This window comes from Mytilus galloprovincialis, chromosome 3, assembly GCF_965363235.1.
Source record: "Mytilus galloprovincialis chromosome 3, xbMytGall1.hap1.1, whole genome shotgun sequence".
NCBI lineage: Eukaryota > Metazoa > Mollusca > Bivalvia > Mytilida > Mytilidae > Mytilus > Mytilus galloprovincialis.
In genome coordinates this window covers 72220578-72239063 of record NC_134840.1, presented here as the reverse complement: position 1 = coordinate 72239063, position 18486 = coordinate 72220578, and the positions used below count along the sequence as shown (strand labels likewise).

The following is an 18486-nucleotide window of genomic DNA, read 5'->3' as shown; positions in this document are numbered from 1 at the left end:
AAAAATAAGTTTAAGTTCGACTCTGCAATATTTATTTATTTTTTCGTGAAGGAGAAAAGCAAGAAAAGTTTTAATTTTTAATAACGTTTACCTCCCTGAAAGTTATTTGCATACCCTGACAATTGTTTTAGCTTTTTCTGTTGTAAGTAATTTTCAAGTCAACTCCACAACAAACGATTAACAATTTGATGAAATTATGCCCTGAACAAAATAATTTTTAGAAGCCCTGACTTCGTCCCCATAAAAATTAAAAGAATTGTTGCATAGATATTATAATTTGTATATAAATTATATATATTACAAAAAGAATTAACTGTCTAGAATTCCCCACACAGGCACTTATCTCTAAGATATATTTAATTTACCTCTATTATGAAACGTTATATAGCACAAGATACCCATCTTGCTTTAGTCTTTAGTCATTTTTGAGATATGAATTTCTGTCACAAGAATGGGATTATGTGTAAAGTGTGGTGGTCTATTCTACTGAAATGTATGAGGGTACTGCTACTAATGCCATTACTTATGCCCTTTACCATCAGGCGTGAAACCACTGTTTTTCGTTAGCTTCAAATTGTTTAATTTTTTTCTTGATCTGTCAAAATATCCTTGTGATGTTCAGTTGTCTCAAATAATTTTCGATAATATCATTTTTTGAAAAATATTAAAAAGTCAATGTGAAATCAAATTAAATAATTGTTATCGTCAAACAGAAAGTGTAGATTTTATTGTCATATAACAAAAACAACAGTTAATCTAATTTTTGCAAGAATTTTTACCGTGATTTGTTATGAAGGTACCTCATGTATGCTCAGTCATATGTTTTTTTATGTCATCTGAGTGACTCATCTCATATGAATTTGTTCTTTTATAAAAAAAAAAGATGTGGTATGATTGCCAATGAGACAACTCTCCACAAGAGACCAAAATGACACAGAAATTAACAACAATAGGTCATTGTATGACCTTCAACAATGAGCAAAGCCCATACCACATAGTCAGCTATAAAAGACCCCGAAATGACAATGTAAAACAATTCAAACGAGAAAACTAATGACCTTATTTATGTACAAAAAATGAACGAAAAACAAATATGTAACACATAAACAATAGACAACCACTGAATTACAGGCTCCTGACTTGGGACAGGCACATACATACAGAATGTGGAGGTGTTAAACATGTTAGTGGGATCCCAACCCTCCCCTAACCTGGAACAGTGGTATAACATGTACAGTACAACATAAGAACGAACAGTAAAAAAGCAGTTGAAAAAGGCTTAACTCATCAGATGGACAAAAATATAAGTGGACATAGACCGGTACTTGTGCATCCCAACAATAAAAGGACACTAGATACAGATCTGAGAGTACTCACAGTTAACTGACAGCTAGTTCAAAGCCGCTAACAACTAACCAAAAAAAATGATGCATCTTAGACTAAGTTATCAATCCGTACACATCCAACATCCAATGGATTTAGTGTAAAGACATCATAAACAGTCAGAGAAAAACATGATCTTTGCATGCTTCTTGAATGGAAATTGTGACGTCACAACATTCTTAATAGCATGAGACGAGAATAATATGTCATAAATCTGCACTAAACTATCACAATGCATGTGTTCATCGGTCAATAATTGTTTACATACATGTACATACTAAATGTTTAACTGTTGATCATTACAAGAAAGACAATAATTGATAAACTAAGTTATTTTTTGCTGTTTACATTAATTTGTAAAACATTTCCACTGTATTCTATCTTTTATGATTCTTGTAAGTCTTGAAGCATGCTATTTCATGTATTTGATCCAAGTACAAATATGTAACATATATTTGGATTTTTATATAAAAAAAAATCAATATCATGGTTATTTTCACACATTATTTTAAATTTTAGCAGCTCCTCATTATGGCATTCAGCTTATCACATAAACCTATACCTGTACCATTAATGGAATGTGAGAAGTTTTTACAGTTATCTGCATACAAATCAGGCTTTGTACGATTAAGTTGAAGTGGGAGATAAAAATGTTCTTATTTATCTTTGTTTGATAAATGAATCTCGCCATATACATGTTATTCAAAATAACACTGTTCTCTTAAATTGAAGAATTACATTTATAATATTCACACAATATGGGGGTATAAACCTGTGGGGAATTTTTTTCTAATCAACTGAACTATTAAAAATGTAAACATTCTATCATAGATGAATCCAAAGATCATGAAGGTTTTGAAATTCACTGTTGGCTCTGACATTAATTTCCATAGCTTTATGATGTGTAATTTATTATTTCATGCTTGGCATTAAAAACAGATAATTTGATAAACATGATATTATATTTTGTAGTAGCTACTAAAGAACTATGGCACATTACAAGGGAGCAGCCTCAGAAGGAGGAAGAGCAATGATTCTTATGAAGAAGAGACAAAAAGAACAGGAAGAAGTAGAAGCAAAGAAGAAAAAAATTGAAGAAGAACTTAAAATTGGCAACATACAGAATAAATTTGCTACTCATTATGATGCAATTGAAGCACAATTAAAGTCCAATACTATAGGTAAATCAATTCTTTCGGACAAACAAAGTTTGGTGGCTTATTATTGATAATGTATTATGGATTCATATATTTACATGGATACAAGGTCATGGGGATTGATGTAATTTTGTTGTATAATTCTAAGTACATAATAAAAAACAAACCATATGATAGATGGATTCACCTAGAAGAAATAAAAGAGAGAGAAAAAGGAGAAGACGGGTTCAGCTATGTTTCTATATTTGATCATGCACAATAATTTAAAGATTTTTTTTCAAAAATATTGGTGGCATGAGGCATCCATTATTGACACAAAATCAATACATACAAAAAACCAAACAGTGCTTGTATTGAAATTGCTGTTCTTCGTCTCAAAGTCACAGTGAGGCCTTTAAAACAGAGCATATAACTTCTCACATCACTATAAGTTTAGAGCGGAATTCTTAGCACTATATAAGTTTGTACTTTGTTGACGATTTGAATATGAGATTCATGTGTTCCTAAAGTTCCATGAAAATTGGTTTTCTAAGAATAATAATGAATCACCAGTATTTTTCATAAATTGTGTTTAATACATGTAGCTATCTTATATTATAAATCATATCTTGTACCAAATATCAGATAGACCAAGAATGCAAAGTCTAAACATGATGATTACTGTATTAAGCATAGATACACCATGTCACTATTTAGTCAAATCTGGAAAAATCAGTCTTTCTTGTTCTGTGTTTCAAAAATAAAGGTCATCAGTAATGAGCCGAGGGATGGAATATTTAGAAAGTTTACTTTTTTAAACACAAATGAAAGGCCTAGGCAAAGTAAGGCTTTATTTGACATGTTTACGATGGTTCCAACATGTCTCTTTGAAAAATTGTATGCACAATACAGTGTTTAAACAGGGCCCTAGATAGCTTGAGCTGGTTTGTGACGTCATGAAAAGATGTGTGATTTTAGAACTTATCCAGATTGGGATAAATAGCAATATGGTGTTTTGTTTCATAGATAATTACTTGTCCTGCCTAAAAATCTCAGAAATTTATAGGGTATAATTCCACATATATAAATGTTTATGTTAATTCACTTAACACTTTTAAATTTCATAATAACATTAAAAAGTGTGAAACTTCTTGGTTTTTTTTCTAATCTATTGAACAATATATGTGTCATATAAAACTTCTGTGATTAATTTTGTAGGTCTTGTTACATTGGATGAAATGAAAGCTAAGCAAGAAGATATTGTTAAAAAGAGAGAAAAACAATTGGCAAAGAAAAATGCTGAAGCTCAGTTGATAGAAAAACAAAAAGAGGACAGAAAGAAAAAGGAAAAGTTGAAGGTACATCAGTAGTAATAGTTTGAGTTATAATTATTTCAAGCAAATATGTATACTGTTCGCAAAAACTACATTTACTCTTTTATATTTGCTAATTTCGTAGCATAGCAGTACAACAAAAATTTAACAGAATCATAGGCTTTGGACAAGAAAGAAAATAAGGCCCTTTAGAGCAATTATTATTGTCTCATCTGACAGGGTCTAACTGGTGTACATGTTTCACTTAGCGATAACTTTTGTCATCTTGAGTCTTCATCTCACACCAATCACATTTCGTTAAATGTCACTCCTTGAGTACAGCATAACAGATTTCAACCAAACTTGCAAAAAATTTTCTTCTGGATATGAAGTTATGTACAGACTAATATAATGTTTGATATAAATAATTTTTGAGGTTTTCTATACATAACCATGGACTTAGCAATTTCTGCTAATATACCTTTGTTAATCAGTAACTTCATGAAAAGGTTTAATGAATTGTACTGAAATTTCAATAATTATTCTACAGGTCATAAAGTTGTGCACCTGTAAAAAAAAATCTGAATGGTTTTTTTTGGAGTTTTTCATACCAAAATCTGGATTGACTATTTCTTCTTTTATTATTTCGTAAAACAGCACCTTCCTTCAAAATGACGGGGCAAATTTCAGCCAAACATGCACATATAATTTACAAAACTTGAAATTGCTTACATGTTTGTACCTGCTATTAAAATTTTTAACAGTGAATTTTAGGTTTCCTATACCCAAATCAAAAGTACATTTTTGCTTATAATACATGTACTTGAGGACAACGTGTGACATACATCTTCTTTAGGTTTCTATGCCTCTGCTGTCACCGGAGAGGACTTTAAGTGTTAGCATTGTCCATAGGTGCATCCCAAAATTGGTTTCCATTCTCTAACTTAACATGCTTAATGTTATGAAATTTATACACAATGCTTATTACCACAAAATAATTACATTAGATGTATGTTTCATTATAATACGTTATTCTGATTGGCCAACTGCACATCACATGTTATTCCTTACGCAATTGCATTACACAATAAAACTTATCATTCATGATAACACGAGGTTCCACAATAAAGTGCACAGGTGAATTAAATAAAAAATTGATAAAATTCGTATTTTCATGATCCTAGCTAAAAAATGTAATTATAAGTATTGAATGCTTCTTTTTGTAACTTCATAGGGTTGTAAAAGCGTTGACCGTGCGCACATTTTTAGAATGAAGCGCCTCCACGCTTCATACAAAATGTACTTCGGTTAACGCTTTTACACCCCAATGAAGTTACAAAAAGAAGTATTCAATTCTTAAATATAACATTATATGCAAGCAGGCGCATCATCTATATCACCTTGATGTATTTTCCATGTATTTATTTATAATTTATGTTATTTTCCTCCTCTATATTTAGATAGCCAATTTGTCATTCGTAATGAATGAAGATGAAGATGAGGACGAAGAAGAAGAGGAAGAAGAAGTGATTGAAATTCCAAAAGCTGACACAGGAAAAAAGAAAAGATTGGGTATGCCATAAAGGCCATAACTATTGACACAAATTTTCACACAAACAATAAAACATTATGATAAGAAGATTGCTATTGTTTAATTTGAACAAAGGATAAAATACTTTTAACCAAAATGAAAATGTAAGCATTGATTAACTAACCAAAAAAAAAGTTTCAAAAGTGTTTTTGAAACTGAAATAAAAAAATAAATAAAGATTTGGAAATGTAAACGACTAATGTCAAAGGTCGAACAACCAAACACATAATACACTGAACCATATAAGATTAGATGTTTTTAATGAAAAAAATTCATATAAATGCTACTAAATTATTTGCAAATGTACAGACTAAACAATGAAGGATCATAAATATTTAGATATGTTGTAATTGATTGTTGTTATTGGTTTTGATACATTTAGATGTTATTTTACTAAAACTATAATTACATTGATTTTACTCAACATTCTTGTAAGAAGGGTTGTTAAAAGTAAAATATTAAGAAGTAGGATCGCGCCTCAAGAAGTGTTTATCAGGCTCTATTTTCCCAAACTGTAGATCCGTTGGGATTCCTCACTTTCCTGGCAAAACAATTAAAAATGAAATTTGCTTTGGAAAAAAATGTTGAAATTCATAATACAAACTTAACAATTTAAAATAATACTTTATCATATGTTTAGTAGTAAATACAGTAGTTTTGCATATGTGATAAATAGCCTGCTGTTTGATGCGCACCCTTTATCGCATACCCTTTATCACACCCCTACCCTTTATCGCATACCCTTTATCACACCCCTACCCTTTATCACACCCCTACTTTTTTTTTTTTTTTTTTTTTTTTTACATAGTCAGTTTTGGTTTTTTTTTTTGCTTAAGAAAAATTTTCCTCAAAATAGGTAAATTTTTTCAATGACGTCATTGTTTGGTATGTGACGTCACGAACGTCGAGTTTTCATATTGTATGTGACGTCACGAACGTCAAGTTTTCATATTTTTTGGCACACTATAAATGCAACTATGAAAAATACAAAACACACAAATTAATACATTAATAAACAAAATATTTTTAAAACAACAGCACGCAAATTGTAAGCTAACCCAGGTGCTTTGGATAAGTAATTGAGCAGTTCTTTTAAGGCCTTTGAAACAAGACAAAAGTAGAACTGAAGGTAACCCAGTGCTATGGATCAGAAAACAGTTCATATAAAATAATACTCTTCTGTTGAAATATATGATAAAGCGTATAATACATGGCAAAATCCGTATCACATGCCGTATCACCCTCGACCAATATCATCCCTCGGGCCTAAAGGCCCTTGGGCTGATATTGATGTCTCGGGATGATACGGATTTTGCCATGTATTATTCTCTATATATTAGCTTTTAAAAAATATAATAATGTTGAGATTGGGCATAGAGAGCACCTCAGACCAGCTGTTTGTTGTGTCCATAGTTTCTGGATGTAAAGGGAGGTAACTCTATATTTACAGGTAAGAATCCTGATGTTGATACAAGTTTCCTGCCAGACAGAGACAGGGAAGAAGAAGAAAACAAACTCAGGTATATATTTCTATCAATAATAGAATTTGAGGCATCATAGCTTCTTTCACTAGGATTTCAGATACTGTTACAGCTATTTTCCTAATGCATGTAGTTTACAGGTTATGTTCGCTTGCTTGTAAAACTGTTTACTCAAGCATTGTAGTAAAGGTTTACAATTGAAATCAATAGATAGGTAGGTCTTCAGATTGTATAATGTTATTGGATGCTTGAGCAAACATTAAAACAAATAAAGCAAGCAAGCCAACCAAACCTTTAAATTACATGCATTTGGAAAATAGCTGTAAAAATGTAAAAGCAATGATAAATGTTTTCTTCATCACAGATATTTGAATTCAACCTCGTACAAGGTCAAGTAAACTCTTGTCCATGTGAATTTAAATGTAGTATTTGTTGACATAGCTATAGCATGAATTTAAAGTCATGCGGTCAAATAAATTAGTATTTTGTTATTTTGGTTTTATGTTCCTGTTCCACTGAATCTATAAGGTTTGAATTTGTTATTTTCATGAAAACTAATGAAAATTTGTCATCAGAGATGACTTCTTTCAGTTGTAAACTTGATAGTTTAAGGATGTACTTAGGTGAAATAAAAAAAAATCAATAATTCAAAATTGATTCTATTAGCCGGAAGAGCAGTAGTTAAGGAACAAAGAAGCTAACAATATAGATAGGTCATAGAGCTCCTTGGCGGGAAAAAGCTAATTTGAACTTTTCCTTCATATTTGCATAGGTATTGTTTTGGTCTCAAATCAAAAGAAAAGAAATATACAATCTGCTTAAATTTTGGTAAATGTTCTTTATGAGCTATTAATAGGTCTGATATGAAAAGATAAATAAGTGTTATAGTGCAAAATATTTTACCTTGTATCTGGTCCGAGACCACAATTATTTCGTAGTGCATTTCTTTTAGACAATAAATGCAAATTAAAAAAATTCCACCTGCGCTTTTTCAATAAAATGTTTACAGTGTGTTGTACTACTTTTGGGACAAATTATATCAAAATAATAGAAAACTTCAATGGCTCTAACTCAAAATATGGACAAATTTATGTTAAGGGGGTCTTTTAAAAATCTTTTGACAGCTTCCGAAGTGCTAATTTTTAACCTTTTTCAACTGGACCAAATCACTACTTTACTTTAAAATTCATTACCCAAATTTTTTGACAGCTTCATTTCATCCCTTATGTTTGACTTACTATTTGAGGCATAAAACATGAAGAAATACATTTGGAAGGGGTATAAACAAAATTGGCAAGTAACACACTGTCCGCACTAGGGATTACATTCGTGGACAATGAAAATCAAGTGACGACAATTGTGTTCTCGGTAAAAAGGTCTTAGGTAAAAAAACAAGGAGTCCAAACATCTTACACAAATTCCAAAACCTCACCTAGGCTAAGTACAACTTTAGAGACAAACAGGGACAGACAGAATTAGAGGTCTTTGGGTCAAAATTAAGGAATCTATTGAGTATATCCCAGTTGATTTGAATTTGTATGACACTTTTCAATGAATGTTTACTTTGTTGATTTATAGAGAACAACTCCGTGAAGAATGGGCCACTAAGCAAGAAAAATTAAAGAATGAAGAGATTGAAATAACCTACAGTTACTGGGATGGTTCTGGACATCGTAGACAGGTACGAATGAGGAAAGGGAACAGTATCCAACAGTTCTTGCAGAAGTGTTTAGAAGGATTAAGGAGAGAATTCAATGATTTGAAATCAGTCACTGTTGATCAGTTAATGTACGTGAAGGAAGACTTAATTATTGCACAACATTATACTTTCTACGATTTTATAGTGACAAAAGCAAGAGGAAAAAGTGGACCATTATTTAACTTTGATGTGCATGAGGATGTGCGATTGGTCAGTGACGCTTCAGTGGAGAAAGACGAGTCCCATGCGGGCAAAGTTTGTCTAAGATCTTGGTATGAAAGAAACAAACACATTTTCCCTGCTAGTCGTTGGGAACCATATGATCCAGAGAAACGCTGGGACTCATATACTGTATCAGATAAAAATGCCATAAAAATTATGGTGAAATAATTTATTGTCCATTACTGAATGCATCTTCAACTCATCATTATCATCATACAATAAAATTAACTAAATGTACATGTACATGTTTTTTACTCTTATTCTGCTTCATTTACAACAATTAATAATAGAAGCAACTGAATGTCTCAATGAGACAACAACCCAACTACACAAACAAAGAATGATATCTAGAGTTTAACCTACAATCTTCAAAAATGAATAAGTGTTGATACAATATGTCATGCTCTAAGTTGTCAGGAGGAAAATTGTCAATAAATTGTAAAAAAACCTATCAATTATCTGAAATCAACACTTAATTCCTGTAAAGATAAATAACCTGATTAACTAAAGTGTGCCACTGATGAATTTTGTCTAACCTTGACAGAGTCAAAACTAGATTTAAATGTTCTGTATATAGAGGCAGCAATTGCCTTGATGATCAAGTGATCTAAGAAGTCGACGAATGTATCACTAACCTATCAACACTGAGGTTGTGAATTTTAAAACCCATGTTGCAGGTGTACTCCACTCCAATGTTAATTGACAAGGATTGTCAAGTTTCCTATCCAAGTATGGTTGATCTCTCCTGGCACTCCAGCGTCCTCAATCAATAAAATAGCACAAGTTTTTAAAGTTGTGTTAAATAGGAATCAATCAATCCATCCATAGGTAGCGACGCATTAACATTGTTGTTTTGATTATATCAGTTAAAGGAACCACTCATGGTAAAATAAATGATATTTGGTATGGAGTTTATTGGCATATATATGGAAGTTATATTTGCGCCATCCCAGTCAATTCTATTGACCCTAAAACAACTGCTTAAATTAAATGTTAAAGTTTGAGATAAAGTTGGAATTCAGTTGTTTTTCATGAAAAAATTTGTCGACCTTCAATTAATGATTTTATATTTTGTGATAAGATCATGATCCGTTTGATGGGGACCACTAATGATAAGTCAATGATATTAAGTATGCAGTTATATAAACATTGGTATTTCTCATTTCCCCAGTTGAGTCGGTTCTTGTCTATTTACTTGGAAACTATTTGATAGTTTACATGTAAAGTTTCTGATTAGATCAGTTTAAGGATAACCACTTATATTAAGTAAATGATCGTGAGTATAAAGCAATTGGTGAAATATCTTTTATGTATGAAATTATTGTGCGGTGTATAAATTGAATTATCAAATTGTAACATATATACATTGTAGTTGACAAAACAGATATGAACCACAAGTGGATTTGTTTTACTAGAAATAATAATTTTATCCTGAAGCAGTGTAGTCCATTTCAGAAAGGTTAAGCTATTATAATATGGATTATACCATAAAAATTATGGCCATTTTAGATTTGTACACGTTTGAAATGGTTTATTCCATTTCGGAAATGGGTTGTTCCATGTAAGAAGTGAATTGTTCCATGTCTGAAACAGATTGTTCCATGTCAGAACTGGTTTGTTCCTTGAAGAAAATGGATTGTTCCATGTCAGAAATGGTTTGTTCCTTGTAGAAAATGGATTGGTCCATTAAAAAATGTAGTATTCTATGCCTGAAATGGTTTGTTCCATAACAGTTCAGTTTTATTTTTATAAAATGACTACAATTCTTCCAGGGGCTCATTGAATGAGTGATGAGTTATTTACAACTGAAATGTAATTAGTACATCAATCATTTTATGATTTGTGAACAATTTTAATGGTTACATTTATCTCATGAAAAAGCATGTTCCTTAAGTATGTAATTGTGTTCACTGTAGCTTATAGTGAGTAATATTTTCCATCAGATTAGTTTAAATAAAATCTGTCATGGTGATGTTTCCACAGGGAACTATATATAACAAGTGATTACTGAATCATTTGAATGACTGGTGATCTTTTTATATTGATGATTATACAATTGTTAATAAACAGCTGGGCCATGAGCATTAAATTATTTCTCAATGTCATATCAGAAATGTATAAAAACCTGAAGGAGGTTATTTAAAAAGATATAAAACAATCAGCAAATTTCATGAAAACTACTCAAAGCACTTATGACTTATTGTCTGAAAACTTGAAAACATCCCTTTTTATGAATAAAATATGAATACTTGGAAATGTTAAATCCAATGTTCATAAATATAGAAACTCAAAGGGAGCTTACATCAATAGATATAATCAATTTTATGGAACTTTCATCAAAACTACTCAAAGCAATTTTGAGATATTGCCCGACATGTTGATGATGGACAGAGTGACAGACAAACAGATGGAGTGACAGACAAACAGATGGAGTGACATTCAATGGTATATAACATAATATGTCCCGTTTATAGGCGTATAAAATCAACTAGCAAAGTAGTAGTAGTGGAACATTGGGAACACTGTGAACAAAAAATATGTATTTTAAAAAACAACTTTTCTATCCTCTAATCTCTGTTGGCAGATTATTCTTAAACATAATTTTATCACCATCTATGCACTTGATATTTGTTTCACCTTTCATAACTTACGAATATGTTGGCTTATTACAAACACACTTGAATTTACTCTTAAGGATAAAAATCTTCAAAAAAATTCTGTAAAAGGCATACTGCTGATAAGTTGACATACATTATCATGTTAAATGAACATAAAATATGAAGTACCATGTTGGGTAAGCTGCCAACAGTTCCAAAGTTTTTCTCTAAAAGTAATGTGTTGTAAGTTGATGTCTATTATTATCTTCAGTCATTGACATTCTTTTTTTCTCTTTCATGTGCTATCTTCATTCAAATAGACACACTTGCCACACATTTGACCCATAGCTCAAATTAGGCCATATGATGACTTTGAAGTTAGAACCATTAACCTTCTTTCCATATATACCTAACTGTCTCATTGACAATTTACAGCATATCTCCTTAGTTTTGAACTTAAAGCAATATGAATGAACATTTTATATGTGCCTGTCCCAAGTCAGGAGCCTGTAATTAATGGTAGTAGTTGTTTTTTGCTGTTTCTCATATTTGTTTTTTTTTCTTTTTTCGTTTATTGATTTCAATAGTTTTGTTCTTATGATGTGCCTTGACACCACTGCCCTAGGTTAGGGTGATGGTTTGGTGCCAACAAACTAGTTTAAACCCACTGCATTTTGTTTGAACCAGTCCTAAGTCTGGAACCTGTTTTTCAGTGGTTGTTTTATTGATGTGGTTCATAAGTATTTCTCATTTCTTGTTTTTTTATGTAGACTAGACCGTTGTTTTTCCTTTTTACATTGTTCTAAACTTCTAATTTTTGGGCCTTTAATAGCTTGTTGATCAGTGTAAGCCAAGGCTCTGTGTTGAAGACCTTACTTCGACCTATAATGGTTTACTTTTACAAATTGTGACTTGGATGGAGAGATGTCTCATTAGCACTCATACCACATCTTCTTAAATCTATAGACCTTTGTTTTTCTTGAATGCATTGTTTTACACCTGTCATTTTAGGGTCCTTTATAGCTTATTGTTTGGTGTTAGCCAAGGCCATACATTGACCTATAATTGTTTACTTTTACACATTGTGACTTAGATGGAGAGTTGTCTCATTACCACATCTTCTTATCTCTTTGAAAGACTTTAAGACTGATTTGAAAACACCATTTTTTTATGGAATAGAAAAAAAAAAAAAACAGATTTAATATTACTTTTAATAGAAAATTTGGTAAAAATAAATTTACCAAATTTACAGACAGTAACTAGTAAGCAAACACAACAAATCACAAGGGAGACAACTGACATGGAAACAAACTATAAATTGTCAAATATTACGCCATCCTTAATTCATTCTAAAACTTTAATTGTCCTTGAACATGTGACGACCATTTAATTTTTTTTTAACCCTGAATTTTCAGTTGTTTTTAAGGTACAATGTATGTGCTCCACACATAACTTTATTTCTTTACCTGTATTTATTCTGTAGAGATAATATCAATCATATCAGGAAAAAAATGCTCCTGCTTTACAGAAAGGCGCTAAACAGAAAAAAATTTATATCTTTTTTCATCAACTTTGAAATTTTGGGGTTATAATTTATCTCCATACCATAAACGTTTTGAAAGAACTCATCATAACTAAACATGTGGCAAAACTATTTGAAACATTTGAAAAAAAAGCTTGTTAGTGAAAGCTAAAGCAAAGATGTATAATTATAAATTAAGCAAATTTGTTGGTTGAACAAAAATATTACAAAATTAATTTAGAAAATTTGGTATTTTGTTAGAACTGGGGACTGTGTACAAACATAAGCCTTTTTGTAATTTTCATTAGATTTCTGATATTGGTTGGCCTATAGTTTGATAACTTAAGATGATAAGCACACAAGCAGTCTGTATATCTACATTCTTCATCTAGAGTAAATGAGGTGAATTATTTAATACACAAAATCTTTAAATCCTATTTGCAATGCAATCTTTTGAAACCTTAATTAATTTCCTTCTTGATAATTAGCGAAATTTTGATTTAAAATGAAAAAAAAAACTTGAATATTAATTTAGCATATAATTGTCATTTTATGGATAAGCATCTACAAGAACATTATTATTGCTTGTGAATAAAATTCATTATAAACTAATTAAACAAGACTCTGTGATATGTATGTAATAAATGTCCTTTAAAAATTACAATGAATAAAAACAAATTTTGAGCTATTGTTACACATACCCCAGTATCAAGTAAGAAGCAAGTCCCATTACTTTGCATTGACAAAAAACAAGGATTAGTAGAATTAGGTTGGAATTAACTCATGAAATGCCAGGTCATACAGAAGGACAACTGTATACCTTCATATATCTATTATACAATCATATAAAAATCAAAACACAACAAAAATAAATAAGTTAATATATATATATATATATATATTGTTCTAATTAGATGTACATCTACTTGAACAACATGTATTTATAATAAAATAATGCTTCCTATACATGCAATATTCACAGAAATATTGTCCAATCACCTTTTTGAAAATATTTTTTCGAAACCAACTGGTTTTTTTTTTCTATAGTTACTTCAGTTCATTTAAATATAAGTTAAAAGCTTTTAAAGTATCTTTCTTACCAGATAAACATTGGGTAGCTGAAATAGCTTAATTCTGAAACCTTTACTTCAGATTCACCAGAGTTACCCAATAATGATTCTGTTTCAACAATAATATGTTTTGAAGAGATATATCACCTTTTTAACAAATTGGTATTTTAAACTGACCTATTTTATATGACAGTGAAAAAAAATACTTGGGTATGTTTGAACAAGTGTGTAAATCATTATAGCTCATAATGACTTCATTCTGACAAAGTTTGTATAATTCATTTATGCAAATTAGGGCTATTCTGTTAAAACCACTGATTGAGGGAAGGAATAGACTTCTCATCCTAACCTCTCAAATACATTATAATGGAATGACCCTTAATAACTTTCTTACATAATATAAACATAGTCTTCCGCAATTCATGACATTACAGATATATGTACAAATTAAAAACACAACATTTATTTTTCACTTTGCAAAAAGTCACTCACCCTTACACATTGCACTTTAAAGAAAACACACCAAACTATTAGCACCGTCATGTAATACTGGAACACACAATATTGAATTAAACAACAGTTCCCGCTTTCTTGTCCAAACAATGATTTGCTTTAAACATGATCCTAAATGTAATGCATCCATGTGATTATGGCAGACAATTATGCAATTTTTGTTCAAATCAAATGTAGCTTGTAATGTTTTTGGCCAGGCATTTATGGAAGATGGAAAAGACTTTAAAAAAACATGAATTCTTGACTCAGAATGTTTGTTATCAATATTAAAAAGTTACATAATTACACACCCAAAAATAATTTTTGAACTGTAATGTATTACATCATACCCTCGTTCTCACATATGTATTCTATAACTACCACCGTTTTGCATTCATTCCACTAACAAGTTTATTGCTTTCTGAACATCAACAAACAATATGGCGAACTATGGAATTAAAAAAAATAACTAACAATATCAGTGAAAAAATCAACAAGTGGCAAGAAATAAAATTACATTTAATACTTAACAATTAAATACTGTCAAAGCAGACCTCTGGATTTGTTTACCATTACAAATAATGTATGCAAATAAGCAGAAAATGCATGTTGAAAAAAGTACACAAAATCTTTTTTTACAAAAATCACACGGCTCAATACGAAAGTTTTTTTTTTTTTTGGCTCAATCAAACAAACTTGATAACTATGCTTATAAATCTTGGTAACATCTTGGTAAAATGTCTTATTTGGTATGAAGACCCTCATAGTAAATTTTCTATTTATATGTAATGCTTTCATTCTCAAATTATTTCACTAATCATTATGAATTATTATTTTTCATAAGAATATAAACAGCGTTAGTGATACCCTTACAATATTTTTTTTTAAATCAATGTGCAATCAAAGCCAAAATATTACTCACAGTAGGTAAGTTTGTCAGTAGTTGAAAAATTCCTTAGGGTCACCCTAAAAAAAATGATATCTCTTATACGGCTAATCAATGAATACATGTTGGAAACTTTATTAAAATATTTTTGAAATATTAAGAACTAGAGGCTCTAAAGAGCCTGTGTTTGTGTCGCTCACCTTGGTCTTTGTGAATATTAAACAAAGGAAGCAGATGGATTCATGACAAAATTGTGCTTTGGTGATGGTGATGTGTGATGTACATCTTACTTTACTGAACAGTCTTGCTGCTTACAATTATCTCTATCTATAATGAACTTGGCCCAGTAGTTTAAGTGGAAAATGTTAATAAAAATTTACAAATTTTATGAAAATTGTTAAAAATTGACTATAAAGGACAATAACTCCTTAGGGGGTCAATTGACCATTTTGGTCATGCTGACTTATTTGTAAATCTTACATTGCTGAACATTATTGATCTTTACAGTTTATCTCTACCTATAATAATATTCAAGATAATAACCAAAAACAAAATAATTTCCTTAAAATTACCAATTCAGGGGCAGCAACCCAACAACAGGTTGTCCAATTCATCTGAAAATTTCATGGCAGATAGATCTTGACCTGATAAACAATTTTACCCCCATGTCAGATTTGCTCTAAATGCTTTGGTTTTTGAGTTATACGCCAAAAACTGCATTTTACCCCTATGTTCTATTTTTAGCCGTGGCGGCCATCTTGATTTGATGGCCAGGTCACCGGACACATATTTTTAACTAGATACCCCAAAGATGATTGTGGCTAAGTTTGGATTAATTTGGCCCAGTAGTTTCAGAGGAGAAGATTTTTGTAAAAGATGACTAAGATTTACCAAAAATGGTTAAAAATTGACTATAAAGGGCAATAACTCCTAAAGGGGTCAACTGACCATTTCGGTCATGTTGACTTATTTGTAAATCTTACTTTGCTGAACATTATTGCTGTCTACAGTTTATCTCTATCTATAATAATATTCAAGATAATAACCAAAAACAGCAAAATTTCCTTAAAATTACCAATTCAGGGGCAGCAACCCAACAACGGGTTGTCTGATTCATCTGAAAATTTCATGGCAGATAGATCTTGACCTGATAAACAATTTAACTCCATGTCAGATTTGCTCTAAATGCTTTGGTTTTTGAGTTATAAGCTAAAAACTGCATTTTACCCCTATGTTCTATTTTTAGCCATGGCGGCCATCTTTGTTGGTTGGCCGGGTCACCGGACACATTTTTTAAACTAGATACCCCAATGATGATTGTGGCCAAGTTTGGTTTAATTTGGCCCTGTAGTTTCAGAGGAGAAGATTTTTGTAAAAGTTAACGACGACGACGGACGCAAAGTGATGGGAAAAGCTCACTTGGCCCTTCGGGCCAGGTGAGCTCATAAAAACAAGATTCATAAACAGGGAATATACTGTTTGCTGTATCAAATAAGAAATGGAATATCTGCAAAATAAATGTACAATATGGATTTCTAAATACAATAGTTTTATACATGAAAGACAACAAAATATAAAACAAAAATAATGCTGAACAGAAAAACAAATACATAATTGTTTACAACACAAATCATACATGGGTTGACAAATTTTCTACTTAATTCTATCAAGAGCTATCTAAAAAATATCCAGGCAAACAAAATCTAGTGGGAGACTAGTAAATCTTACCAAATTTTTGTTTCATCAAGTTTTTAATAGCTTTCAATTTAATAAAACTAAACTGACCAATTGCTAGAAAATTGAACACATGAACAGTTTATGTTGTGATTCATAACTCTTGTTCTACAACCTTTAGATCATACAGTGTTATATACAAAGCATGTAAGAGTATGAATGTATGACATTTGTTCAAATTACTCATTCAATAGTTTTAATAATTAGGGGTAATTTTTTTCCCCGTATCAATTTTAAATCTACCTTAATATGGGGTGTAAATAAATCTATTCTTGCTCATCTTGAATTAAACCTATAAATACAAGTCATTAAAACACTTAATTTATCTAACAACTGCACACTTAAAATGTATTAAAATTCAAACAAAATATACTTCGTTGAACATTTAAATTCATGGTTTACACATCATGGAATCCACAACAAAAGGGGCTCTCACAATCAATTATAAGTCCAGTCTTTGATTTTTGGCAATGAAAACGATAAATAAATTTACGAAATGTACATGCAGCACATCATAGTAAGCTTAGGTATCTTGCAAACTTGTTTTGACAGTTATTCAGGGCAGACATAAAAGTAAAAAGGCAATGGAACAATTACCAAGCATGATCTTACCAAACATAATGATAATTTATGGTCAAAATTGGTGTGTATATTCAAATTGGAATGAAACATTTTGAGTGGCTGCTTTCAAAAGTACAAGAAATAACACCCATTGAATGTTGTATGTGGTACCGGTATTATTTGTCCCAAATAGAGAGGAATAAATTAACAATGAAAAATATACACAGTATTATTATTCAATGATAAAAAATTTAATATTTTAAAATCATTTCTTTTTAAAAACATTTAAGTGGCTATTATACAACTCTGATTTTTAAATCCAAATAAAAGTTCATTTCTACTTAATATAATAAGTGATTATTAATTACAAACTAAGCCTTGGTATCCAATTGGTATAATTTCTTTGAAGCCTTATATACATGCAGGTAAACTGGCATGAAAGCCCTCAAACCCAAGATCATCTGATGTCATTTAAACTGACATATATATGAAAAATAAAAAATACAACAAATGCAGTGTATTTAATATATCACTCGAGATTAACTATATCAGCTCTTTAAGTAGATCTAATCAGCTCTTGAGATTTCTGATTATCTTCCAAGAAATGCCGAACTGTTATAACCAAGATGGACGCTGCTGTAGATGTCAACTGTCAGAAAATCCAAACAAAACAACAGGAAAATGTTTGATATGTGTTTGCCACTGTGCTGATAACTGGAAGAACTTGACACCTGTCCATTCCACACCATCCACAGTTACTGTAATGTAAAAAAGAGTAAATACACAAACAAGAATGCAC

The 18486-nt window shown here is 30.8% G+C and overlaps 2 protein-coding genes across 11 annotated transcripts in view; one reads left to right on the top strand and one right to left on the bottom strand.

The window, feature by feature from the left end:
• Window positions 1-24: 24 nt before the first annotated feature.
• On the top strand, window positions 25-9062 carry LOC143068858 (protein FAM50A-A-like). The gene is made up of 6 exons (XM_076243208.1): window positions 25-142; window positions 2356-2564; window positions 3738-3877; window positions 5293-5404; window positions 6874-6943; window positions 8483-9062. The coding sequence occupies exons 2-6, from the start codon at window positions 2372-2374 to the stop codon at window positions 8991-8993; spliced, it is 1026 nt and encodes a 341-aa protein (XP_076099323.1). The 5' UTR covers window positions 25-142; window positions 2356-2371; the 3' UTR covers window positions 8994-9062.
• Window positions 9063-12619: 3557 nt separating this feature from the next.
• Window positions 12620-18486, bottom strand: part of LOC143068856 (phosphofurin acidic cluster sorting protein 2-like) — a 56108-nt gene continuing 50241 nt past the window's right edge. For all 10 annotated transcript variants that reach the window (XM_076243196.1, XM_076243198.1, XM_076243200.1 and 7 more), the window contains one exon: window positions 12620-18445. In XM_076243196.1, the coding sequence (XP_076099311.1) occupies window positions 18333-18445 (113 nt within the window). In that variant the 3' untranslated portion in view covers window positions 12620-18332. The remainder of the gene's footprint in view (window positions 18446-18486) is intronic.

What these genes read in the sequence shown, in the direction of transcription:
- LOC143068858 (XM_076243208.1), top strand. Translation starts at nt 2,372, where the DNA reads ATGGCACATTACAAGGGAGCAGCCTCAGAAGGAGGAAGAGCAATGATT. An exon ending in ATTAAAGTCCAATACTATAG is followed by an intron (nt 2,565 to 3,737) that starts GTAAATCAATTC and finishes TTAATTTTGTAG; the next exon opens with GTCTTGTTACATTGGATGAA. An exon ending in AGGAAAAAAGAAAAGATTGG is followed by an intron (nt 5,405 to 6,873) that starts GTATGCCATAAA and finishes CTATATTTACAG; the next exon opens with GTAAGAATCCTGATGTTGAT.